Source organism: Girardinichthys multiradiatus, chromosome 11, assembly GCF_021462225.1.
Source record: "Girardinichthys multiradiatus isolate DD_20200921_A chromosome 11, DD_fGirMul_XY1, whole genome shotgun sequence".
Taxonomy (NCBI): domain Eukaryota; kingdom Metazoa; phylum Chordata; class Actinopteri; order Cyprinodontiformes; family Goodeidae; genus Girardinichthys; species Girardinichthys multiradiatus.
The window spans coordinates 42,748,265-42,775,102 of record NC_061804.1 but is presented as its reverse complement, the minus strand read 5'-3'; the positions used below and the strand labels follow the sequence as shown (position 1 = coordinate 42,775,102).

The 26,838-nt window shown below is 42.1% G+C and overlaps 1 protein-coding gene across 4 annotated transcripts in view; it reads right to left on the bottom strand.

The window, feature by feature from the left end:
- The window catches only part of robo3 (roundabout, axon guidance receptor, homolog 3 (Drosophila)), a 233,445-nt gene that overhangs the window by 10,592 nt on the left and 196,015 nt on the right, over window positions 1-26,838 (bottom strand). For all 4 annotated transcript variants that reach the window (XM_047379127.1, XM_047379129.1, XM_047379131.1 and 1 more), the window contains exons 9-20: window positions 24,785-24,956; window positions 22,217-22,422; window positions 11,597-11,678; window positions 8,889-9,057; window positions 4,960-5,248; window positions 4,656-4,872; window positions 4,127-4,251; window positions 3,693-3,876; window positions 2,397-2,636; window positions 1,977-2,016; window positions 1,746-1,885; window positions 1,377-1,658 (exon numbers count right to left, since the gene is read on the bottom strand). In XM_047379127.1, the coding sequence (XP_047235083.1) occupies window positions 1,377-1,658; window positions 1,746-1,885; window positions 1,977-2,016; window positions 2,397-2,636; window positions 3,693-3,876; window positions 4,127-4,251; window positions 4,656-4,872; window positions 4,960-5,248; window positions 8,889-9,057; window positions 11,597-11,678; window positions 22,217-22,422; window positions 24,785-24,956 (2,146 nt within the window). The remainder of the gene's footprint in view (window positions 1-1,376; window positions 1,659-1,745; window positions 1,886-1,976; window positions 2,017-2,396; window positions 2,637-3,692; window positions 3,877-4,126; window positions 4,252-4,655; window positions 4,873-4,959; window positions 5,249-8,888; window positions 9,058-11,596; window positions 11,679-22,216; window positions 22,423-24,784; window positions 24,957-26,838) is intronic.

Here is a 26,838-nt window from a genome sequence, read left to right as displayed (position 1 = left end):
TAGTCCGTCACTGGCTGTGCGCGTAGTTGCGCATAAGCGGTGCCGCGAGTGCGCAAATAATAATCTTTTGTCTTCTCCTTTTAACTCATTGTCAGGTTTGGTGGAGCGGGACGTGATTATACGGAACACAATTAAAAAACCTGATTGTTTTTAAATAAAAATGTGAAGTCCTATACCATTTTGTGGCTGATTTCTTTTAAATACTTCTAAATTTCTTCAATCAAGAAGTCCGGGGTTGTTCAGAAAACATCTGGGGCTTCTGCCTCGGAAGCCCAGGTCTAGCTACGCGCCTGGTGTATACTCATGAAGTGGAAGGAAAACGGCTTTGACAAATAAAGAATTGTGGCATGTTTGTATTAATCCGCCTTTAGTACCCCTAAATAAAATTTATAGCAGACAACTACATTTAGAATTAAACTAATCAATAAATACAGCTCAGTAGAGTAAAATTTTATCCCAATATAAAAACAGATGAGTTGTGGAGATGTTTAAAACAATAAAGGTTTTTATAGGGGAAATTTATTGCCAAAAATCAAGAGCACATATTTTCTATTTGAGAGCAGGATTTCATTCTGCTTGTACTCAAACTTAGTAATACTTTCACTCAAAACTTCTGCTTTCTTTCAAATATACTCCGTTCTCTCTCAAATCTTTGTTTCTGTGCTCTGATCTAATGCTTCCTGCATAGATAATTTCTCCTCCTGCTTGCTTCATCCTCCATGCGCACAAACTTGCTCTCTGCTCGGATCAAAACCGCGCTCTCAAGTTTCTTCCCTGCTTGCAAATTCTTTTTGCTCTTCATGACTGAGAACATATTGCATTTGGCTCAGCAATTGCTCCAGAATTTGACGCCTCAGCAGAGTCTGTAACAATGGTAGAAAGTTTAACATTATAGTAATTTTATTGTGAAGCACTTAAATTATGGAAAACTAAGAATAAGCATTTATTTATGAAATGTATGATTCAGATTTCATACATTTTAATGTTTTAATGAAATCCTGCTCTCTAACTGAAAACATGTGCTCTTGTTTTTGGCAGTAAATTTCCCCCATAGGTTTTTAACAATATCTCAAGCTTTGAACATCTCATGGAGCTCTGTTCAATCCATCATCCTTCATTACAAGACGACCTAAACAGGCAGCTGGGCGAGGAGAGCATTATCTAGAGAAGCAACTAAAAAGCCTTTGGGGGAGCTACAGGGATATACCGCTCAGGTGCAAAAGTTATGAGTACTTTTGTTGTCATTTTCCTGTTTATCATATGCTGTAAAAACAAAATCCAAGCACAGTTGTAGAGCTGTATGAAGCCTTTACATGGGTTTCTTTCTCCATAACACTAATCACTGTCAGACAGATTAAAGCCTGTTCTCATCTTACCACTGCAGCGATCCGGCTGGGCATACTGAGCTCCAGAGGGGCCTGGCTGGGCGATCCAGTGCCCTTCTTCCTGCTGCTCGCCAGTGTAAGCTGCTCCCTGTGTCTGACTGGCAAAGGGCATGATGGAGGTGGTGGCGTACGGGGTTGTGGAGATGTTTTGGCCGTAGGTGAAGCTGTGCAGGTCTTCACTGGTGGCATCAATGGTGCTGTAGATGGGACCTTCTGTGGAGCCTCCTATGCTGTACTTCTCTGTCTGATTGAGGTAGTTTGAGATCCCAGCTTCTGTTTGAGGGTGAAGTTTGTACTCAGCACAGGTTTGTTGCTTTCTTTTAAGCACTTGGAAATGATTGCTCCCCAAGAGCTTCTTACCGTTGTAATATCTTTCAGCTGTGTCGTGATTGGTGGTGCAGCAGTGGACGGCCTCCTTGCTGCTGTGGACCAGGTTGGTGGTGGGCCAAGAGTCTGCCAGCCATGGGTAGTTCCCCATGTTGCCCCCCAGCACACCAGGCCTGTAAAGCATGTTGCAAAAGTTGAAATAAAAACACAACATGAGAAGAAATTAATAAATGAGATCTTTTAAAGAGAAAGATTCTCAATTACCTTCCACTGAGTCCTGATCCCTCACCATGAGGGAAACCAACTACAAGAAGACAGGGAGAAAAACAGTTTAGAGGAGGGGTAAACTGACTGCTGCATGTCACATTATCTTCAGAGGGACGGACAGAAAGGCCTGAAAAATACTTCGATCCCAGACTGCACAGCAACTCAGCACACTAGACATAACACCCAACTTTAAACTATTTGTGAAATCCATCCAGATTATCACAAAGTTCACTTTTTTTCACTAAGATAAATATCATGATGCTTCCCTAAAATATAATTAAGTTTCCAGTGCCTCTGGCAACACTCTGAATTATTCTTCCACAGGTAAGTCCCGTGGCTTCTTTTATAAAGCAGACAGCAGAAAGCGAGAGCAGAACAAAAAATCTAGACTCCCACACGTCACTCATCCTTCCTGACCTGCTGGTGTGTAGGCGAAGGAAGCGGTGTAGTGGCTCAACTCCTTCCTCTTCTTGCGGCGGCAGTAGATCCACAAGCTGAAGCCCATGAGGATAACCCAGCAGGCCCCGCCGATGCCTGCGATGAACGCCGGCTGCTTAACCACGTCAGTGATCTGCTCAGCCAGACTCACGCTGCCCTCCTCGCTGCTGTCACTGGTCCCTCCGCCGCCTGAAGCAGTCGGCTGTTCAGCTGGCAGCTCTGTGGGAACAAACACAGACGTGACAACGGTTTAATAACATAATATATGAACTGAAGCTTTGTATAGCATTTGGTTGTCCTTACGTTTCTTTAAAAAACACAGGACGTTTTTGCTACTATGATACATAGCTTAGGAGAAGCTGAATTCAGTTTGGTTCAAACTAATAGGTTTGTACTCAACTTCACAATACAGTCAAGGCCAAAAGTAGAGGCGATGTTGTGCCTCGTTTGGACTATTGTGTGGAAAACTCAAGTTGTCAGCTTGTATGTATTGTGTATGTATTAAGTATTTAGTATGTAATTCATCGCAAAGAGCCATTTTAGAACAAAAAATTTGTTTTGATTGTTTTTTTTGCTTTAAAACAAAGTGATCTGCTAAATTCAGAGTAATATGATCAACACAGGTAAAGCTGTGAAAGAGTCCAGCTAAAATTATTAATCTGATTGACATATTGTTGCTGTAATAAAGGAAGAGATGTGACTAAAATATACTTGTGCTAAAATGGTTGCTTCCAAAAAAAAGTGAGCAACTATCATCAAAAGTGCATTGCATGTAAGGAGACTGCTGCAAAGAACGTTGCAGCTAAAACTACAATCTATGTGTGGGGGTTACTTTTTATCCAAGGACCCTCCCATGGATAAAACCTAACCCCACACAGTCCATGTGTGGGCTGGACTTCCTCCCTTAAAGAATGAGATCAAAATCGTATTCCAAGAGCAACTCCTTCCAACAATCCAGAAACAGTTAGGAAATGATGTGTATTTCCCAGTAGGACGGAGAACTGCGGCACAAGGGACTCATAGACCAGAACTTTGACATTCTGGACCTAGAAACTTCCCAGAAGTAAATTGAAAACCTGTGGTCAGTTCTGAGACAGCAGGTGGAGAAATAGAAGCCAAAAACATGAGATCAACTCCAAACTCTGATAAGGATATGATCCAGAAGTTAATATATCCAGCATGTCAGAGAGAGGTTCAGAAATCATTGCCTTAGCCATGACTGCACTCCATCCATAACCTAACTTTCTCATGGAGGAAGTGTTGCAGAAAACTCACTGATGAGAACAGACACGGGATGACTGCGAGTTCCAACGCCGGCGCTCGTCACTGCCGCCACCTCCACCTGGTAGAGCACGCCGGGGATGAGGCCTTTCAGCACTGTGGACAGCGTGTTACTGTCCACCGTCCTGTTGATGTAGTAGCGTGTCTGATTATCACTGCCGCTGCCCACACACCAAACCTGTTAGGATACACAGTTTTGTTTTCAGTACTCAAGCTCATGCTGAAACTGTTGAGATCTTCCTGTTTCTGAGACGTTTCTTCACGTTGGAGACTTGATTTTGGCTAGGTTTATCTGCACAATACCTGTGATCATCGTCCAGAGACTGAGTAGAGTCTCTGAGTTTAACAGACCCATACACAACATCCCTGGGCTTCTGACTGGACTGTTTAGAACTTGTTCTGACTGGACTTGGCTAGAGTGTGTTTACCCTGTACTCCTGGATGATGCCGTTCTGCATGTCGCTGGGTGGAGGCTCCCAGGTGACGCTGATGGTGGAGCTGTTGTTGAGCTTCACTGTTGCCACTGTAACTCCTCTAGGTGGGGCACTGGGGACTATGAGAGGAGGTCAATAGAATCAGTGTCATTTTATCAACAAGTATGGACTACTTCTATGGTCAGCTAGAAAAAAACATGAAGCTAAGACATGAAATATAAAGAGCAGACTCACTGAGAGCTGCAAGGTTAGTATGGTCTGTTTTGGCCGACTTGGAACTCAGACAGGTCAATACCTGGTCTGCTGAATTTTGCACAGAGCAATAAAAAGCCTGAGGCTGCATACGTTGGTGTATGGGGGAAATCTATTGAATATACGGATCAATATAAACAAACTCAGACTGTAGCAAGAGATAACGTGGATAAGATTCATGTAGTGCAACACAGGCTAATGAGAAGACCCCTCATAAAGCCCTGCAGCCTCACAGAGCACAATGCTCTTATTAGTGAAAGCAACAGATTACCTTCTTCTCGAGTTCGGATCAGCAGCGTTCGGCTGTCCTTGCCCTGGAATTCATCGAAGTACGGACGGATTTTTATCTCATACTCAGTTCCTTTTAGCAGGCCGGTGAGGACGACGCTGCGCTCCGAGGGTGAGTTAATGTCCTGGAGGAGCCAGGTTCCCCCGCTGGGGCGGTAAAACAGGCGGTAGCCCTGGACATACGGAGACTGACGGTCCACCTAAACACAAACCAAAGCTAGATCAGCGCAGGGGTTAAAGGAGAAAACAGAATCGAAGTGAAGAAATGAAAGCTGTGAATCACTTACTGTCCAGGACACTCGGATGGAGGTTGTTGTGACCATGACTGGGTCCTGAAGCTGGACAGCCACCTCTCCCAGCTCCCTCTGTACCTGCCGGTGATCCACCCCCTGACCTGTAGGACTCACGTCCTGTGTCCTGACTGGCTCAGAGATGGGACTGGGGTCGCTCAGGCCGTAGGCGTTGACAGCTCGGACAATGAACAGGTAGACAGTGTTGGGAAGAAGGCCAGTGATGGTGTGTGTTTCCATCTTCACCATGTCTGCTACAGTCTGCCATGTGCTGCCAGCTGATTGGCTGTGTGGGGATGAAAGGGAAATTATATATCTTTGCTTTCTGAAATCAGCATCACTTGGTTTTCTAGGGCAATAAAAACCATACCTCCTTATGAATTATAGTTCAACTGAAACTGGTGAACTTGATATACATAAAACCTTTTTATAATTTTTTTTTATTTGACTAAAACTACGGTTGAAAAGCACAAAGTATTTTTATTGGGATTTTATGTAACCGACTGACAGAAAGTAGTGCAGAATTGTGAAGCAGAAGGAAAAGAACACATGGTTTTTAACACATTTTAAGATCTGAAATCTGAAAAGGATTGTGAGCGTTTGTATTCAGTCGGTACTTTGTAGGACCACTGTTTTACTGCAGTTACTGCTGCGGTAACTGCAGTTAGTAACAGTAGTTCTCAAATCCTACAACACATTTCAATTGGATTTGCATGTGGACTTTGACTGGGCCATTCTCACACATGAATATGCTTTAATGAAAACCATTCCATTGTACTGTAGCTCAAGCCTTTTGCAGCATTTAACAGATTTGCTTCCAGGAGTGTCTTGTATTTAGCTCTACCCATCAGACCTGACCAGCTTTCCTGTCTCTGTTGAAGAAAAACATCACAGTGGTGAAACTGTGATTGCATTTACAGGTCCTTCTCAAAATATTAGCATATTGTGATAAAGTTCATTATTTTCCATAATTTCATGATGAAAATTTAACATTCATATATTTTAGATTCATTGCACACTAACTGAAATATTTCATGTCTTTTATTGTCTTAATACGGATGATTTTGGCATACAGCTCATGAAAACCCAAAATTCCTATCTCACAAAATTAGCATATTTCATCCGACCATTAAAAGAAAAGTGTTTTTAATACAAAAAACGTGTTGGGTCTTGAGTCTCTCAACGTTCTCTTCACAATATCCCACAGATTTTCTATGGGGTTCAGGTCAGGAGAGTTGGCAGGCCAATTGAGCACAGTGATACCATGGTCAGTAAACCATTTACCAGTGGTTTTAGCACTGTGAGCAGGTGCCAGGTCGTGCTGAAAAATGAAATCTTCATCTCCATAAAGCTTTTCAGCAGATGGAAGCATGAAGTGCTCCAAAATCTCCTGATAGCTAGCTGCATTGACCCTGCCCTTGATAAAACACAGTGGACCAACACCAGCAGCTGACACGGCAGCCCAGACCATCACTGACTGTGGGTACTTGACACTGGACTTCTGGCATTTTGGCATTTCCTTCTCCCCAGTCTTCCTCCAGACTCTGGCACCTTGATTTCCGAATGACATGCAGAATTTGCTTTCATCCGAAAAAAGTACTTTGGACCACTGAGCAACAGTCCAGTGCTGCTTCTCTGTAGCCCAGGTCTGGCGCTTCTGCCGCTGTTTCTGGTTCAAAAGTGGCTTGACCTGGGGAATGTGGCACCTGTAGCCCATTTCCTGCACACGCCTGTGCACGGTAGCTCTGGATGTTTCTACTCCAGACTCAGTCCACTGCTTCCGCAGGTCCCCCAAGGTCTGGAATCGGCCCTTCTCCACAATCTTCCTCAGGGTCCGGTCACCTCTTCTCGTTGTGCAGCGTTTTCTGCCACACTTTTTCCTTCCCACAGACTTCCCACTGAGGTGCTCGTTCCCAGCTCGTTTAGAGACCCTTTTAATATGCTAATTTTGTGAGATAGGAATTTTGGGTTTTCATGAGCTGTATGCCACAATCATCTGTATTAAGACAATAAAAGACCTGAAATATTTCAGTTAGTGTGCAATGAATCTAAAATATATGAATGTTAAATTTTCATCATGAAATTATGGAAAATAATGAACTTTATCACAATATGCTAATATTTTGAGAAGGACCTGTAGGCCAAAAACTTTAACTTTGGTCTCATATGATCAGAGCACCTTCTTCCATATGCTTGCTGACTTCCCTGCAAGCCTGATGGCAAACTACAACTTCTTAAAACTTTCTTTCATCAATGCATTTCTTCTGGCTTTTTCATAAAGGTCTAATGTGTAGAGTGCACAACTATTAGTTGTCCTGTTAACAGATTCTCCTGCCTGAGCTTTGGGTCTCTGCAGCTCCTCCAGAGTTATAACGGGCCTTGTGGTTGCTTCTCTGATTGGTGCTCTCTTTGCCAGGCCTGTTCATTTAGGTGGACATCCATGTCTTGGATAGATTGAGCAGACCTCTCTGCGATGTTTAAAGCTTGGGATATGTTTTAGAACCTGACTGCTTTAAACTTCTCTAGAACTTTCTCCCTGACCTGTCTGCCGTGTCTCTTGGTCTTCATGATGCTTTTTGTCCATTAATGTTCTGTAACACACCAGACTTTATGGTTATATTTGTAAAAAGATCTAGGAGCCCGTTTCTTCCACTTTTCTATATAATACATTGTCAGTTGTATTATTGTATTGTATTGTATTGTGAAGACACACAGTGTGAAGACCTTCATGTTGTGTTCAGGAGTGATGTGAGCTGCAGCTTTACAATTTATCAATCCAAATGAACATTTTACGACAGTTAGGGGCATTTTTGACTTTCTGAATTTTTCTTCTCAGGTGAAAAATAGATGTGATCCAACTTTTTCTCCATTCAGACTTGGTCTGAGCTTTCAGAAGACCTGCTAAAACTGAAACAATCTGCTATCTCAGTGAGTGATGGACCAGTGATTGTAGTACAGCCATGCTGTCAACAGGAAATGAGGGCTTGATCTGGACTATGTGGCCCTCCCCCTAATGGGTGACACAGCATCCTTCCTCTCTCCTTTACTCTGTGAACTTATTCCAAGTAAGCTTACAGATGAAGTCTTACAGCTACTCTACACCAAGAAGGACTCATGAGCACACGCTACAAATGCAGGAGGCCCTTTCAGTTAGATGTGGTGTGACTTTGTAAAACTCATATGATGTTGGAGTGAAATAGAGTCTCATCAGAGGAAAATTATAACATATGATCTTAAAGATCAAAATAAAACACCATCACAAACACTCCAATCGTTGCTTTTCTCTGTGTCTACCAACCCACCTCAGCACCCGAGGGAATAAAGTTTCATTGCAAACACTCCATCGGTTCCTTCTATCTGCTTTCTAAAGAATCGGTTTGCGTTATTCCCTGCCAGGGGCCACGGAGGACATCTGCATCTGATTAATCTCAGCCAGAGTTCCCTCTGCATGGAGTAGTAAGGATTTATTTTCTCCGCTGATCTTCGTCTAGAGGCCTCTCCCTGTGTGGTGAGCCCCCCCCCATCCTGCTCAGCTAAGTTTAATACAGCCATGATTTCTCCTCAGGTGATTCTGAGGACTCGGCACTTAACTCCTTTGAGGAGCATAACACAGGATAACTTGGACATCAAACTTTTTATTGGGAGAACTGTATTTTTTCTGAGTTCTTTCCGATATGTTTAGTCATTCCTATGTGGCTGATGATTATATTGACATGTTTTCCTGACATTCCTTGATTCCTCCAATATAATCTACTTATGTAAAGCAGTTTAGGTGTTCCACTGAGGGAATACTTCATTAAAACCACTACAGTGGCAAACTGGAAACACTGGAACACATCCTTCACCGCTTAGTGAAGACCAGAAACAAGCAGCAGCTCAGAAGTGGAGAATCTAATTTGAAATTTCAATGTTTTCCATAAACTCACCTGAAGGCCTCGATGATGTAGGAGGTGACAGCAGCTCCACCCTCATGAGCGTTGGGTTGCCAGGTTAGAGAGACGCTGTTCTTCGACACATCTGTGACAATGGGTTTGTGGGGTGGGCCCGGCAGCTGGAAGGGTTCTGTGGCCTGCGTGACCAATGGGTCAGCGCTCTCTGCACGGTGAAGGAAAAGAGCAAATGTGATTATGGTGTTTGGGATTAGGACAACCTTCTCTTCCAGGAAGAGAACCTTATGTCTTACAGTTTTTGAAATTAGAGTTTATATTTATTCTAATGGTGTGCTCTGAGCTGAGCTGAAACCAGGGCTCCAGAATATGTATGTAGAGATCTAGAACTTCAGAGGCTGCAGCATTCTTGGTAGAAGTTCATTAGTAGATGTGAAATGAGGACAACAATGAGTCAACACCAGCTGACAAGGACAGGTGTGTTTATACCAATTTTCTGTTAGTATCAATTTTCTGTTAGTAATTGTTAATGAGATGCTGAGACAGAGCATATTCTCTGAAGAGTAAATATGGATAATGGATGTCCAATTTCTCAGGAAATATTAGAAGAAAAATATTTAAATGTTTTGGAATGATGCTCCCAAAATACACAATATACTGAGGGCAAGGGGCCAAGTCTGAGTGGATACTCTGGATAATCATTAGAGCTGTCCCATCCTGTCCCCAAAGAGATTTACAGCCAAAATCCATCAGCTCTGTTCTCTTGCATGTTTTAGGAGGTTTGCAGCAAAATGCTTCATCTCTTATTACCAAGATCTTTGAACTGTTTATACAGGTCCTTCTCAAAATATTAGCATATTGTGATAAAGTTCATTATTTTCCATAATGTCATGATGAAAATTTAACATTCATATATTTTAGATTCATTGCACACTAACTGAAATATTTCAGGTCTTTTATTGTCTTAATACGGATGATTTTGGCATACAGCTCATGAAAACCCAAAATTCCTATCTCACAAAATTAGCATATCATTAAAAGGGTCTCTAAACGAGCTATGAACCTAATCATCTGAATCAACGAGTTAACTCTAAACACCTGCAAAAGATTCCTGAGGCCTTTAAAACTCCCAGCCTGGTTCATCACTCAAAACCCCAATCATGGGTAAGACTGCCGACCTGACTGCTGTCCAGAAGGCCACTATTGACACCCTCAAGCAAGAGGGTAAGACACAGAAAGATATTTCTGAACGAATAGGCTGTTCCCAGAGTGCTGTATCAAGGCACCTCAGTGGGAAGTCTGTGGGAAGGAAAAAGTGTGGCAGAAAACGCTGCACAACGAGAAGAGGTGACCGGACCCTGAGGAAGATTGTGGAGAAGGGCTGATTCCAGACCTTGGGGGACCTGCGGAAGCAGTGGACTGAGTCTGGAGTAGAAACATCCAGAGCCACCGTGCACAGGCGTGTGCAGGAAATGGGCTACAGGTGCCGCATTCCCCAGGTCAAGCCACTTTTGAACCAGAAACAGCGGCAGAAGCGCCTGACCTGGGCTACAGAGAAGCAGCACTGGACTGTTGCTCAGTGGTCCAAAGTACTTTTTTCAGATGAAAGCAAATTCTGCATGTCATTCAGAAATCAAGGTGCCAGAGTCTGGAGGAAGACTGGGGAGAAGGAAATGCCAAAATGCCAGAAGTCCAGTGTCAAGTACCCACAGTCAGTGATGGTCTGGGGTGCCGTGTCAGCTGCTGGTGTTGGTCCACTGTGTTTTATCAAGGGCAGGGTCAATGTAGCTAGCTATCAGGAGATTTTGGAGCACTTCATGCTTCCATCTGCTGAAAAGCTTTATGGAGATGAAGATTTCATTTTTCAGCACGACCTGGCACCTGCTCACAGTGCCAAAACCACTGGTAAATGGTTTACTGACCATGGTATCACTGTGCTCAATTGGCCTGCCAACTCTCCTGACCTGAACCTCATAGAGAATCTGTGGGATATTGTGAAGAGAACGTTGAGAGACTCAAGACCCAACACTCTGGATGAGCTAAAGGCCGCTATCGAAGCATCCTGGGCCTCCATAAGACCTCATCAGTGCCACAGGCTGATTGCCTCCATGCCACGCCGCATTGAAGCAGTCATTTCTGCAAAAGGATTCCTGACCAAGTATTGAGTGCATAACTGTACATGATTATATGAAGGTTGACGTTTTTTGTATTAAAAACACTTTTCTTTTATTGGTCGGATGAAATATGCTAATTTTGTGAGATAGGAATTTTGGGTTTTCATGAGCTGTATGCCAAAATCATCTGTATTAAGACAATAAAAGACCTGAAATATTTCAGTTAGTGTGCAATGAATCTAAAATATATGAATGTTAAATTTTCATCATGACATTATGGAAAATAATGAACTTTATCACAATATGCTAATATTTTGAGTAGGACCTGTACAAGTCATGGTAAACCATCCTCACTAAGTTGAAAAACTTTATTGAGTCCACCTAAAATACAATACAGGGTTATATCACCAAAGAAGAAGAATGAGATGAGACAAAATATAAACTATCTTGAATTCATTCTGTCTGCATTAAACCAACATTTCATAGCACACATACAAATTTCTCACTTTCAGGTGCATTTTCATCAGTATTCCAACTTTATTCCATTTAAGGTTTGACAATAATTCTGTGTTTGCATACTGCCTCTTAGGAGCTACCATTTGCATGGAATTAAATCACACAGAGACAATTTACCTTTGACTGTGAGCACTCCACTCCAACTCGTCTCTCCACTGGAGCTGGAAGCCAGGCAGGTGTAAACTCCAGAATCCGTTTCCTGGCAACCGCAAAATTGTGCATCATTACTTTAGTGTGCTTGGGTGTGAGAGTGTGATGGTGTGTTAATGCATCCATTACAAGTGATTGGGACTAAATGTCATATCTCTAAAACCAGAATGTTTGTGCTCAGAATACTGAGCAGCAGGACGTTGGCTGGGATGAAAAGCCAACACAACAGAGAGCTGATAATAACTTCACCTCCAGATCCCTTTCACAGCTCAGTAAAAAGGCCTTTTAAAATTTGTTTTCCAAAACCATGTGACTCCCATTAATCCCAACATGTTTAATAAGTGCACCTGAAATGGGACTTCAACAGTCATTATCATGTTTCTGTTCTGTTTTTGTTTGATAGAATTAGTTCAGTTATGCAGGTGTGAAATACAAAGGTTGGATAACATATTTCAAATAAAAAATAAGCACAGAAGCATGAAATGATGACAAAAGAAGCAGCATTAGGACTGATAAGAAGAAGAGAAAGAAGAGACTAAGTTTTCAGAATTTTGGACTTCAAACCCCCAGGAAAGAATGCAGTGCTGTATAAATAATTGTTTCACATTTTGTTACATTTAAAATGTATTTATCGTTATTAGGGATGGGTACCGAATTCGGTACTTTTATAGGTATGAACAAATTCCATCGGTACTGCCGAGTATCGATTCACGTAAAACCAAACGGTACCATGTTTCGGTACCTAAACGCATCATTGTGACACTGAGGGAGAGGAAGAGTGGGCGATTTTCCATGCCGGACATGAACACAGCATTGCACGCACAAGAGCGTAATGACGTCAGTAGCCTCTGGTACCGTCAACAAAGCAAACATGGCTGATAGAAAGCGCTTCAAAGTATGGCTCTACTTTCTAAAATGCAATGCAGATTACGCTCGCCGCAATATTTGTGATGCAGTGTGCAAAACCAGCGACGGGAATGCTTCTAATCTGAGGAAGCTCCTGCAGCGTTTCCCCCACCACTATTCAAGGGGGGCGCCCCGTCCCGCCAACCAGACCGCCCGCCCCCCAAGAGGATCACAGCATGTAGTAATAGTATTTTTTCTAACAGTTAATGTCATTCATTTTAATAGATCACGTGTCCTGCGTCGGCGCTACTCTACTTTCTATGGCCAAACTTGACAAAAACTAGACAAAAACACACTCCTCATACTCTGTGCCACCAACGCTGACGCTTACACACTGATTTACGTACGCTCGCACAGGTGAACACAAGTTCCTGACAGCGGACAGGAAAACATGCCGCTAAAACCTAGAAAGTAGGCAAGGATATCTGCGGTTTTAAAAAGCGCCAAATTTAGTTTTGATGGCAGCACTTCCTCTCCTGCGAGCAGCAGCAGCTGCTAACTCTCCTACTCCTGGTACATATGGCGAAGGTAGAAGTACACAAAATAAACCAAGGTGGGTGTTCACGCCATGTGATTTCTGTCCAATGCTCTGAATGTCAAAGTGAAGAAATTCAGTGAAGCGCGGGTAAACGGCCGTAGTAACTATGACTGAGTGTTTCTCGCCCCGCCTCTGACACGCAGCTAAAGTCCAGTCACCACCGAATAAAAGTTTTTGACCTGGCCTGGCTGTCGGAGGTGAAATTATCCCCCTGGATCTATAAGACTGGTAATTAAATACATACATGATGGATAGAGAAAAGAAAGAAAGAAAACGATGGAAAAAGACAGAAACATAAAGATGTGATAAAGAGACAGAAAGATGGAGAGACAGTTAAAGATAAATAAAAAAAGAGATATTCATATATATAAATCCAGTAGGCAGAAAATAAACATTTCAGAGTTTTTTTTTTCCCGCAAGAATGTTCTGTTGAATATGTAGACAGCTCAAACGCCCTGCAGTCAGAGGAAACCATGGGCCCAGCCATTTATATACTGTTTTTCTGAGTGTGTGTGTACTTACAGGGGTTGGACAATGAAACTGAAACACCTGGTTTTAGACCACAATAATTTATTAGTATGGTGTAGGGCCTCCTTTTGCGGCCAATACAGCATCAATTTGTCTTGGGAATGACATATACAAGTCCTGCACAGTGGTCAGAGGGATTTTAAGCCATTCTTCTTGCAGGATAGTGGCCAGGTCACTACGTGATACTGGTGGAGGTAAACATTTCCTGACTGGTGACTGTGCAGGCCATGGGAGATGTTCAACTTCACTTTCATGTTCATCAAACCAATCTTTCACCAGTCTTGCTGTGTGTATTGGTGCATTGTCATCCTGATACACGGCACCGCCTTCAGGATACAATGTTTGAACCATTGGATGCACATGGTCCTCAAGAATGGTTCGGTAGTCCTTGGCAGTGATGCGCCCATCTAGCACAAGTATTGGGCCAAGGGATTGCCATGATTTGGCAGCCCAAACCATCACTGATCCACCCCCGTGCTTCACTCTGGGCATGCAACAGTCTGGGTGGTACGCTTCTTTGGGGCTTCTCCACACCGTAACTCTCCCGGATGTGGGGAAAACAGTAAAGGTGGACTCATCAGAGAACAATACATGTTTCATATTGACCACAGCCCAAGATTTGCGCTCCTTGCACCATTGAAACCGACGTGTGGCATTGGCATAAGTGACCAAAGGTTTGGCTATAGAAGCCTGGCCGTGTATATTGACCCTGTGGAGCTCCCGTTGGACAGTTCTGGTGGAAACAGGAGAGTTGAGGTGCACATTTAATTCTGCCGTGATTTGGGCAGCCGTGGTTTTCTGTTTTTTGGATACAATCCGGGTTAGCACCCGAACATCCCTTTCAGACAGCTTCCTCTTGCGTCCACAGTTAATCCTGTTGGATGTGGTTCGTCCTTCTTGGTGGTATGCTGACATTACCATGGATACCGTGGCTCTTGATACATCACAAAGACAAAAGAGTTTCGGTACCATATTGATTCAAATGTGAAAGCTACCCATTCCTAATCGTTATAGACAAACACAATGTAGTGCATAATAGCGAGATAAAATAAATGTACAATTGTTATCTGCCTGTTTTGCTCTTTTACCCCTAACCAAAACCCAGTAGAAAGGACGTTTAAAGCAGATTTCGGTTCAGGTATGGAAATCTATTGACAGGACAACTCAATAAATCTTGCCTTATGGAAGAGTTTGAGGAAGAAATCCATTGTTGAAAGACATCATAGTATGTCCTGTTTGCAGTTTGCCACATGCCATGCAGGGGACACAGCAAACATGGAAGAAGGTAGTGTGGGTAGTTGGCCTGGCTATAAAATGCTATGTGGAGGTAAACTAACACCCTAAACTCACCGTAGCCATGGTGAAACATGGCGTTTGCAGCATCATGCATCATCAGGATGTGTTCTTCTGGAGGGACAAAGAAGCTGGACAGAGTTGATGGAAGAAAGAAGAATGAAGCTTCAAAAGACTTGAGCGCGGGAAGAGGTTACTCTTCTAACAGGGCAACTGTTAGAAGAGTAACTAAACATACCGTCAGAGCTGCAAAGATTTAGCATACATATACCAGAAGACTTGCCACTGTCACTGCAACAAAAGGTGGTTCTAGAAAGTACTGACTCTTGGGGCTGAATATAAATGCATACCACATTTGTTAGATTTATGTATGTATAAGATTTACAATTATGCAGTGCGTTGTCAGTTGATCACATAAAATCCCAATAAAATACACTGAACTTTGTTGTTATGACACATGAATGTTTAAAGGTATTTAACGGATATTACGATGATTTGATTCCAGCTTCCTACGGTCACATGTTGATGTGCCCATGGGCAAGGCACTTAACCCCAAGCTAATTACCAATCAGAGTGTCGGTGTATGAATGTATGTGAGTTTGTGAGTGTGATCAGGTGAATGTGGGTGGCTCTAGTGTAAAAAGCTTTGAGTGGTTGGTATGACTGGAAATACGTTATATAAGTTCAGCCTATTTCCAACTAGTACTTTTGTAAAGAACAGCAGATCATTTCTTGTGATTGGATAAAAAGTAAAAACAACATACAAGTTAATAACCTATATACTTTTAGATCTTTGTGCACAAGTATATCTTTAAAAAACATGTATTTATAAATTAAAAATAATAATAAAAAATAACTTTTAACCATATTTGAATAATTCCCACCAGGCATACCTAAATAAACAAGCTGTTTCAATTAATTGGTTCAGCTTTGGAGATTTTGTCAACTGTAGTTATTTCCATGTTGCCCTAATTGAAATATTCTCAGTGTTCCCATTTGAAGTGAAAGCTGAAGTCAAGCTTGTGGCTTTTATGTTCCTCGTCTGATTCTTTCCCACCAGAGGTGGAGAGCTGCAGGAAGGATCAAAGGACTGAATTTTAATGACCAGGGAGAGGTCTTGAGATTTCTGAGGCTTCGCTGTTTTTCTGCTCAACAGCTACTTAGCATTCTGGACAAGGTACGAGCAGATGTAATTAAGAGGTGTGTGATAAATGTGCTGCGTCTGTGTGTGTGTGTGTGTGTGTATGTGTGAATGTTGGCTATTAAATTTTTGGGGGGCAAGCCAAAAGCTAGATAGGCTGTGAAATTGCTTACAACACAGCGAATGTTGGAGAAAACTGTCATTGGGACAGAGAGGTAAGTAATGATTCACATGTGCTGCACTTCTGAACAGCGTTGTGTTGCTTCACATCAACTCGCTTTCAACTATTTATCAGAAGTTTTGAATCTAACATCTAGCCTAAATATGGCTAACTGATAAATGTTCTGAACGAAGAAAACTAAAGTACACGCAATCCAATGTAGAGTCAGCGTAAAGAGATTTTAGCACAAGTTGCATTTTCATTTGTATTTTTTCAGAAAAAGAACATAAAAATAAACTAGATTTACTGAATCATCAGTTGAACGTAAATAAAGAAAAGGTGAACTAAACTGAAGAATCCAACACAATACCTGTCACAATATTCCGTTTCTGCCGTTGTATCAAATTCCTATGGATGTGACACTGTAAAGAATATGATGACCAGCTAAGCCAGTACACTACGGATCTTTGGGACATCGTGAAAAAGTGCATGAATGTCATCACTCTAAAACCACACATATACTTCACATACTTCATATAACATTCATTATGATATACTTCATATACCATTTCTACAGGTGCTACTAAAATTTGAAGCAATGACCCAATAACACTATGCCCATGGGATAGTATGCAGACACTGATGAAAATTCACCCACCTCGGCATGCAAAGTAGTTCCAAGTGATGGCAGTTTGACATACTGATTTTGCTGAAAATGATCCGAAGATTTGGGGGCATTGATAGAACTGGGAAATTTAATCCACAGATAAGCAGTTAACACTTAAATATGCAGAAAAGAAAGAAGCACAGAAGGATTCTACCCATTTCAATTCATTCATTCATTTTCTATACCGCTTATTCCATAGTGGGTCACAGGGAGAGCTGGTGCCTATCTCCAGCAGTCTGCGGGAGAGAGACAGGGTACACCCTGGACAGGTCGCCAATCCATCGCAGGGCAACACACACACAGGACAAACAACCATGCACACATTCATTCACACCTAAAGGCAATTTAGAGAGACCAGTTACCCTAACAGTCATGTTTTTAGACTGTGGGGGGAAGCCGGAGTACCCGGTGAGAACCCATGCACGCACGGGGAGAACATACAAACTCCATGCAGAAAGACCCCCAGCCAGGAGTTGAACCCAGGACCTTCTTACTTCAAGGCAACAGTGCTACCAACTGCACTACTGTGCACCCCATTTCATTTCAATTCAGTTCATTTATAAATCACCAAATGTCTTAAGGCACAAAAAGTCAATTCAGTCCGATAATACAGGCAGATTGCAATACAATTATATACATTGTAAATGAACCTAGTTATCAAATGTAGATGTAGATATGTGTATTTTGAGTAAAAACAAAACGAGGTTTGTCAAACTAATTTAAAATGAGACTGAGGATGTTTTAGGAAGTTCATCTTTCCATTTCCTGGCCTTGATTTTAAACCAGGATTTTTGTATGTGTAAAGCAACAATGTAAAACATTGAAGGGGCAGAACCTTGCACTGCAGTGGTCACGTATCATCCATAGATAGGTCTTCTATTACAACACATGTGATGGGCAATTACTGTTGCTTTAGTTCCAGACTACATTTCTTACGTAGTTTACTGAGCCATCTGAGTTAAAGTATGCCCTTGCCTCTGATGTTGAGATCCCCCATCATATAACACCAGCTCAGCTCAGTTCAGTGGCTGTGGAGGTAGGAGGTGTTTTGTAAGTATTATTAAGTAGAGGGTTGTTTCCAATTTGTCCACAGTGCTTTGTGTGTAATGTAATGGGGGCCTCATTGGTATTGCTGTTAGCTGTTACTGTCCTGTTTGTTCATCATTTTACAATGCCGACCCACACACACCATCTGCTTTCACTTACTCACTCATTCTGTAAACGCAGGCCATTTTCCTCCCACTGAAAACCTTATACATTATGCACAATATATGCCCAGCACAGCCCATCATGACTAATGAGTCAATAATCATAGCACCCTCTCCTCTCCTGGATCTGTGGGCCAGCTCATCAGTAACAGTGACAGAGGAATTACTCAGACCTAAGTGGCTTGTCAGACTATCCTGCAGAACGGAGGACAGGTTACTCCCACTCCCACCCCCTCAACATGGCACATCCCTTGCTGCTCCTCCTCCTCCTCTGTAGAAGCTGATCTTGAGTTGACCTGTGAGGCAGCTGCTGGGGATCTGTCTGAAAGGGGGAAAAGCAGATCCCCAGATGGTAGTATTTGATCAGTGGTGGGGTGGTGGGATAAGCTGCCGAGACACCTGGCTATGAATTAAGGCCGGCAGCCCTGGGAGCTGAACGAAACCGATTGTAGGAAAATGGAAAGAAGCAACAGGAAGACAGAAAGGTAGGGAGGAGAGCGGAACAGAGGTGCTCCAGACTTGAAAACTGAACAAGTTATAATTTTGTTCACACCTTTGATGTTATGTTTTTAGGAGTTTAATCCTTACTGCTAACCTGCTAATGGCCACATGATCCCTCTGGTAATGATGTCAGTAACATAGATGAACCAGGGATTTAAATCTAACTTGTGAACACAATTTCCTGCCCTAACCCAATCACTTCCCATGATAATCTGTTTACTTGTACCCATGTGCTGTTTCTGATTCTCCCCAGGCTTTGTTTGGCTTCTACACCTTGCATTAGCTGTCCCCATCTTGTACCCCATGCCAGCATTAACCATTTAACAGCAACACACACACAAACACTCCCAGTCCACCTTGGTACCAGGGTGAGGAAGAGCAGAAGTGTGTCTGGCAGAAATCCTGGGGTAATGGCATCTCCTCTTTGCCAGGGTACTAGGAGCCTGCACACCATCTGTGCCACTGCAGGGCCCCGGATCCAATCAACTTATTTATACCCAGTGTTTTAGGGTTAAATGTTCTGTTCATTTCATTGTTGTCTTTGTACTTTATGCTTATGCTGCCATTTTTAGATCATTGTCACAGGCATGCAGGCATGTTTGGTCAAAATAATGTACATTTCTATTAATTTCCAGCTAATGCACAGATATCCAATGTGTTTAAATAGCTAAAATGTGTCTCTTTAGCACCTGAAGTCTGAATTTTAAAATGTAATCCCTTTCACAAAGGGAATGTTTGGTCAACGTTCTTATTGGCCATCAGACTTGACCTGTTTTTATTATTATTACTAGGGTGTATTCACACCAGGAAAGTCCTTTGGTCCGCTTGTTTGGTCCGGACCAAAAGCGAACTATATTTTTTTCATTTGGTGTGGTTTGTTTTCACATTGTACTTTTTGTAAGTGAACTATTACTTGTAAACGAAAGCCACACGTGTGACGATCATTGTTCCCATTGGACAGAAATGACAGGGGCGGGACAGAACACATATCCGGACATTTAGGAAAACATCTGTAGACGTGCTGCGTGCAGCACCTCTGTTCTGCATATTTGTGACGTTATTACAGCTGCAATATTATTGTGAGGGTGAAGAGCAGCTCATTCAACACAGACTTTGAGACGTTCCATTTATAATGTTGGAACCCCGTCGCCTAGATTCTCTACATGCCTTGTCCCACAACAAGCCAGTAGCGTTGCTAAGCAACACACAGTTTATCATGTATGATTACCTTACAACACACACCTTTGCTACCGGCTACGGTGGCTTTTTATGTCCAAAGAGACGTACGCTTTTTGTAGTTGGTTCGGATCGGGGCCGGTTTGTATTCAGACCATAAGTGAACCGCACCAGAGTCCGTTTGGAAGCGGACCGAGACGACCTCAAAAAGTGGGTCTCGGCCCGGTTGTTTGGTCTGGACCAGGGTTCGCTTGAGTGTATTCACACTTGCACGAAAGGTCCGGACCAAGGGGGGAAACGAACTGGTCCGTTTAAAGCGGACCAAAAGTGGCAAGTGTGAATACACCCTAAAAGTATTTACAGGTCATGCCAGGACTCAATACAGAACTGCAGGAGGCGGGGTACACCCTGCACAGGTTGCCAATCCATCGCAGGGCAACACAGACACACACAGGACAAAGAACCACGCACACACTCATTCACACCTAAGGGCAATTTAGAGAGACCAATTAACCTAACAGTCATGTTTTTGGATTGCTGGAGTACCTGGAGAGAACCTATGCATGCATGGGGAGAACATGCAAACTCCATGCAAAAGACCCTGGCCAGGAGTCGAATCCAGGACCTTCTTGCTGCAATGTAACAGTGCTACCAACTGCCCCACCGTGCAGCCCTCAATTCAGTCCAATTGAGTTTTATTTACTGACAACACATGTTGTCTCAAAGCACTTGGTCTACAAAGTCAATTCAATCTAATCATAGATTTCAAATCAGGTCCATATATCCAATTAATCCTAACTATCAAACAGTGCAGTCAGATTCGGTTATTTATTCGAATTGGTTAAAAGTTTTTCTAATGAGAAAATGAGTGTTAATCATAATCGATATCATTGCAATTTTCAGCAATAGTACTGCACTTACCTATGTTCCTGAAATTGTCTACAAGGCAGAGAACACACCACCATCTAAATGACGTGTGGTGGGGGCAGCGTCATGCTGTGGGAATGCTTTTTATCAGCAGGAAAACAGGGCATTGTTGATTGATAGCTAGTTGGAAAAATACAGGACAATCCTGGAACTTGGGGCAGGGGTTCACCATCCAGCAGGACCACGACCCTAAAGATACAGTCAGAGCTACACTCAACGGTTCATATCAATGCAGGTTCATGTGTTAGAATGGCCCAGTCAAAGTCCAAACCTAAATCCAATTGAAAGTCTATGGCAAGACTTAAAATGATCAAAATGTTCACAGACTTCCATCCAATCTGACTGAGCTTGAGCTAATTTGCAAGGAAGAATGGAGAAAGATCTCTAGATGTGCAAAGCTGGTAGAGACGTTCCCCACAGACTTGCTGGTGTAATTACAGTGTTAGATGATTCTATAAAGTACAGTCTCAGGGGGCTGAATAATATAAACAATAAATGCCGTCTATTTGTTTAAAATGGTTCCAAATTCCTCCTCCTGAGCATGCTCATTCACTGCCTTCCAAAGCCAATATTTGGTTCTGGACAAACCTTGCGTTATCGTTCCTGCTTCGACATATTTCCCTTTAGCTTGTGTGAATTGTGTATCCCCCAGGTCAACATGATTGATAAGAAATGCAGATGACCTACACAGGATCAGTGTGTGGAGCAGGCTGAACACCAGACATTTTGTTCTTATTTCTGAAACTAATGCTATCTGTTTGTCATCATCCTGATCAGACTGAAACAAATTCTAAGGTGAACTTCGGCATCACACTTAACAGTTGCAGGATTTTTGAAACTGAGTACTTCCAACACAGTATGCTCAGCTGTCAAGTCACTACCTCTTCTTCCCACATGACGAGTGCAGTAGAAAGATGGCATCCTCCGGGCTTCCAACTCCCAGCTATTTCTGCTGTATTCCTCTCTGTTGGGTTAGCCTCCTGCTCTCCCACCATCTATCCCCAGCTCACTCACTCATTCACTCCTCACTTGCACTGATGTACTGAGGATTTAATTACAAGTCTCGGAGATCGTTACTCATTGAGAACCCACAATCAATTAATGCATGAGCCTCTTCCAAGCTCGTCAAGGCTGCAGTGACCTCAGGTGCTACGTCGTTCCCAGCTGGGAATTCTGGGCAGAATAGATTTAATTAGCTTGGAGTCAGATGGTGTTAACGACCGTTAATGGTCTTGCGCGTTCATTATCGGGGCGATCACAACCCTTCATTTCTACCTCTGCTCTACTTTTAAACACTCACAATGTGAATGAAGCATAACATTGTTCTATGTTTAGGTTCATCATACCTTCAATGGGAAAGAGGCTCCAGTTTCACCAGATAAAACAGAATCATGTTGTGTATGCTGCATTATGTTTGATGTGCAAAACATTATGTAGACTGTGAACACAGTTTATTAGTTTGGTGTAATGGGATAAGATATATTAAATGTCATTAGAGAGAAGCTGTAAATGGGCGGTTAGGTGGGGGTCTTATTGTCTCACCTGGAGGCGGGTGATTTGAAAGGTGCCATTCTCCATCAGGCTTATTCGACCGTCATTTCCCAGGATTCTCTGGCCATCCTTCTCCCATTGAATGCTGGGGATGGGGTTGCCCATGACGTGACAGTGTAGCTGAGCAGTCGAACCAGGAGCTACAGTATGATTGCCTGGCCCCTGGCGGATAATGGGAGGGACCCGGTCTGAGGGTGCTGAAGGGACAGGAGGAAATACAATGACTTAAGAGTTAGAGATAAAAGTTCTGGTTTTCCTTTGTTTTTACTAAAAAAATCATCCATTTGTTCAAATAGGAGAAGTAAATATTGGTTTGACATCATATTCCCCACTGCTAGAATTTAGAGTTAAACATCTATATCCTCTAAAATAACAAACTGCTACTTTACTTTACTAGTCACATTGACAGCTAATATGAGAGGCTAAAGCCTGGGAAAGTTGCCAGCTCAATGATCATTTTGTTCGTGTTTTCAAATAACAGTAAATCCTGTTTTACACAGACTGCAGTCCTCTTCTAATTTAAATAATTCATGACTATTCAGCAGGAAGGCAAGCAAAAACTGTTTTTAATGCTGGACTTATATATTCCTAAAATAAACCCCTAAATTAGAATGAGTTAAAATCTGTATTTGACTTTGGTCAAAGCTTAAAAGAACAAGAGATCAGAAATCTGCTTCTGTATCAGTGCATCTCCACTTATTGCAGTCCAAAAAAATTGAATTACAGGAAACAACAGATTAAAGTCTAAACTTTTACCTTTGGCTTCCATTTATTTATGTGTGTTCTGCCAAGTGAAAGATGAAGTGTTCAAACTATAGAACATTTACTCTCAACGGCTGTCAGGTCCAACCTCTGTGGTGCCTTGCTCCATTTTAACATCCAAATCAATGACACAGATTTTTCTGGTGGGCAAAAAAATGTTACTTTACCTTCTGTGAGAGCAGCAGACTCCTCTGCTCAATACAGAACTGAGGCACAATGAATATGTTATAACAGTGGAACTTTAAATATGGATTTTAGTGGGTGACTAAACAGGAGTTATCATACCCAAACCCTTCTATCCGCTGATGAATGCAGGTAAATATAAATTTCCTAAATGTATGTTTAAATTATGATGAATCATGAAAAACACGTGAGTGTGCTCCTATAATTTACTCTTCCCAGTATCTGACACCAACCTCTAGTAGATCTGGTAGATGTGGTAGATCTACTTGCAGTAGACCCTTGACACAATGTACAGGACTTCCAGAACAGCATTCTTTATCAGAGAATCAGCTTTCATGTGTTTACGTGTTTTGAGCATTATTCTGATAGAATACTGTCATACTGTCATCTGCGAATCCTGCTGTCAAGCAAAGCTGCATTAACCTGATCGGCAACATCTAGGTAACTGCTATGTGTTAAAGTAACATCGTGATGAATGGCCTTTTTCATGATGGGTAAGTACAACAGAAAACTTGATACAATTCAAAGGTACGGTACATTTTACCATCCTTTTATTTTTAGACTCAGGAATGCCAATGAATTAAATAAAAAAATAATATAATTGCAAAATTCTATTTCTATCTACCTTTTTATTACTGTTATAGCTGTTTACAATTTATCTATCAGGATCCCACTCACAGCTTCAGAATATCTATTTTGGGAGTTGTACTGTACAGGTTGCACTGGTCTTTCTAATGTAAAACTGCAGGGACTCTCTATGAACAGCATGAAGAGTAAGCTGGTATACCCTTTGGTTGGCCCTTGTATGGGTTTTTGGGCCAAAGATATGTTGCCGGACAGCCTGACTTCCCTGACTCCTGTTTGCAGTTGAAATCCTGTTTTCAAACACAACAACTAAGGAAGAAGCTGAATGAAAAAGCAGAGCACCACTAAACTGGCCAAGTAACATAAATTCCCTGCAGGACTAGTTTAAGACCTGTCCTGCATGGAGGTAAGTCAGGCTCACATAGTCACTGACATGCAGTCACTGTGCAAAATTAGATCATCTACTTTACAGTGCATATAACATTTGCTCAAAAACATGGACCATGCCATCATTAGCATTCTATGCTGATGTAAGATCTTAAATAATAAGCTAACTGGAGTTAAACTGAAAATGTGAAAAGTCAACAGAGGGGTAACTGCAGATGGAGCTGAACAAAATCCTAGTTGATTGGGAGGGATGCAGGGAACCAAGCATATGTTGCAGCCCAGTCATTTGCATAAAACTATCAGCAGTTGTCCCCTTTGATTACATCTGATTAGAGAAGAGATTTAAGGAGAAGAATATTTTCACTGGAGTTGTATATGGGAGTATTTTTGTACACAGGAATCTAATTCAGATTTCCCAGTGTATGTAAACATATGAATTTCAAAGATGCAGAGCACAAGATTGCTGTAAAAGTGCAGACAAATAACAGATATATGAGCCAAAAAAGAAGAAGTCAAAGCATGAAATCTCTGATTATATCATCCTACAAATGTTGCCAACTTTGGAACTGTAATTTTAATTTCTTTACTGCATACTTTCTTTTCAATCACTGTTCATACAGGGTACTCTCTGTTTAGACTCACCATTTTCCACCTCCAGCAGGGCTTTAGTCAGGATGCTGCCAGCCACGCTGATGGCCTGGCAGATGTAGTAGCCTGAGTCTTCAACTTGTACATCAGTGATGGTGAGCTCACCGCTCAGAGACACAGAGAAACGACTTGACTGAGAAGGCTCCTGGATGGGGAACAGCAAGATCTAGAGGAGAAAAATAAGCTTTATTGTGGTTGTGTCAAACGTTTTACTCAAATACAGAATATAATATAATTTAAGATAAATCTGTACCTGCATGTCAGAGCATAAGTACAGAGACAGTTTATATACTTATAATGCACTGCAATGTCAAACCATGAATTAAGGGTCTGGCATTCAAATGACAACAGTGTTTCTCCAATCATTATATTTGAGGGTCTTAAAAGAGCTAAAGAGCCTCATCTTACAATCATATTTACACAGGAGCATATCATTTTTGGCTCTATTCTGATCTTTGTTCAGCTTAGTTCCGTCACAATGCACACATACATACAGGTCCTTCTCAAAATATTAGCATATTGTGATAAAGTTCATTATTTTCCATAATGTAATGATGAAAATTTAACATTAATATATTTTAGATTCATTGCACACTAACTGAAATATTTCAGGTCTTTTATTGTCTTAATACGGATGATTTTGACATACAGCTCATGAAAACCCAAAATTCCTATCTCACAAAATTAGCATATCATTAAAAGGGTCTCTAAACGAGCTATGAACCTAATCATCTGAATCAACGAGTTAACTCTAAACACCTGCAAAAGATTCCTGAGGCCTTTAAAACTCCCAGCCTGGTTCATCACTCAAAACCCCAATCATGGGTAAGACTGCCGACCTGACTGCTGTCCAGAAGGTCACTATTGACACCCTCAAGCAAGAGGGTAAGACACAGAAAGAAATTTCTGAACAAATAGGCTGTTCCCAGAGTGCTGTATCAAGGCACCTCAGTGGGAAGTCTGTGGGAAGGAAAAAGTGTGGCAGAAAACGCTGCACAACGAGAAGAAGTGACCGGACCCTGAGGAAGATTGTGGAGAAGGGCCGATTCCAGACCTTGGGGGACCTGCGGAAGCAGTGGACTGAGTCTGGAGTAGAAACATCCAGAGCCACCGTGCACAGGCGTGTGCAGGAAATGGGCTACAGGTGCCGCATTCCCCAGGTCAAGCCACTTTTGAACCAGAAACAGCGGCAGATCGCCTGACCTGGGCTACAGAGAAGCAGCACTGGACTGTTGCTCAGTGGTCCAAAGTACTTTTTTCGGATGAAAGCAAATTCTGCATGTCATTCGGAAATCAAGGTGCCAGAGCCTGGAGGAAGACTGGGGAGAAGGAAATACCAAAATGCCAGAAGTCCAGTGTCAAGTACCCACAGTCAGTGATGGTCTGGGGTGCCGTGTCAGCTGCTGGTGTTGGTCCACTGTGTTTTATCAAGGGCAGGGTCAATGCAGCTAGCTATCAGGAGATTTTGGAGCACTTCATGCTTCCATCTGCTGAAAAGCTTTATGGAGATGAAGATTTCATTTTTCAGCACGACCTGGCACCTGCTCACAGTGCCAAAACCACTGGTAAATGGTTTACTGACCATGGTATCACTGTGCTCAATTGGCCTGCCAACTCTCCTGACCTGAACCCCATAGAGAATCTGTGGGATATTGTGAAGAGAACGTTGAGAGACTCAAGACCCAACACGTTTTTTGTATTAAAAACAGTTTTCTTTTAATGGTCGGATGAAATATGCTAATTTTGTGAGATAGGAATTTTGGGTTTTCATGAGCTGTATGCCAAAATCATCCGTATTAAGACAATAAAAGACCTGAAATATTTCAGTTAGTGTGCAATGAATCTAAAATATATGAATGTTAAATTGTCATCATGAAATTATGGAAAATAATGAACTTTATCACAATATGCTAATATTTTGAGAAGGACCTGTAAATGCAATCACAGTTTCACCACTGTGATGTTTTTCTTCAACAGAGACAGGAAAGCTGGTCAGGTCTGATGGGTAGAGCTAAATACAAGACACTCCTGGAAGCAAATCTGTTAAA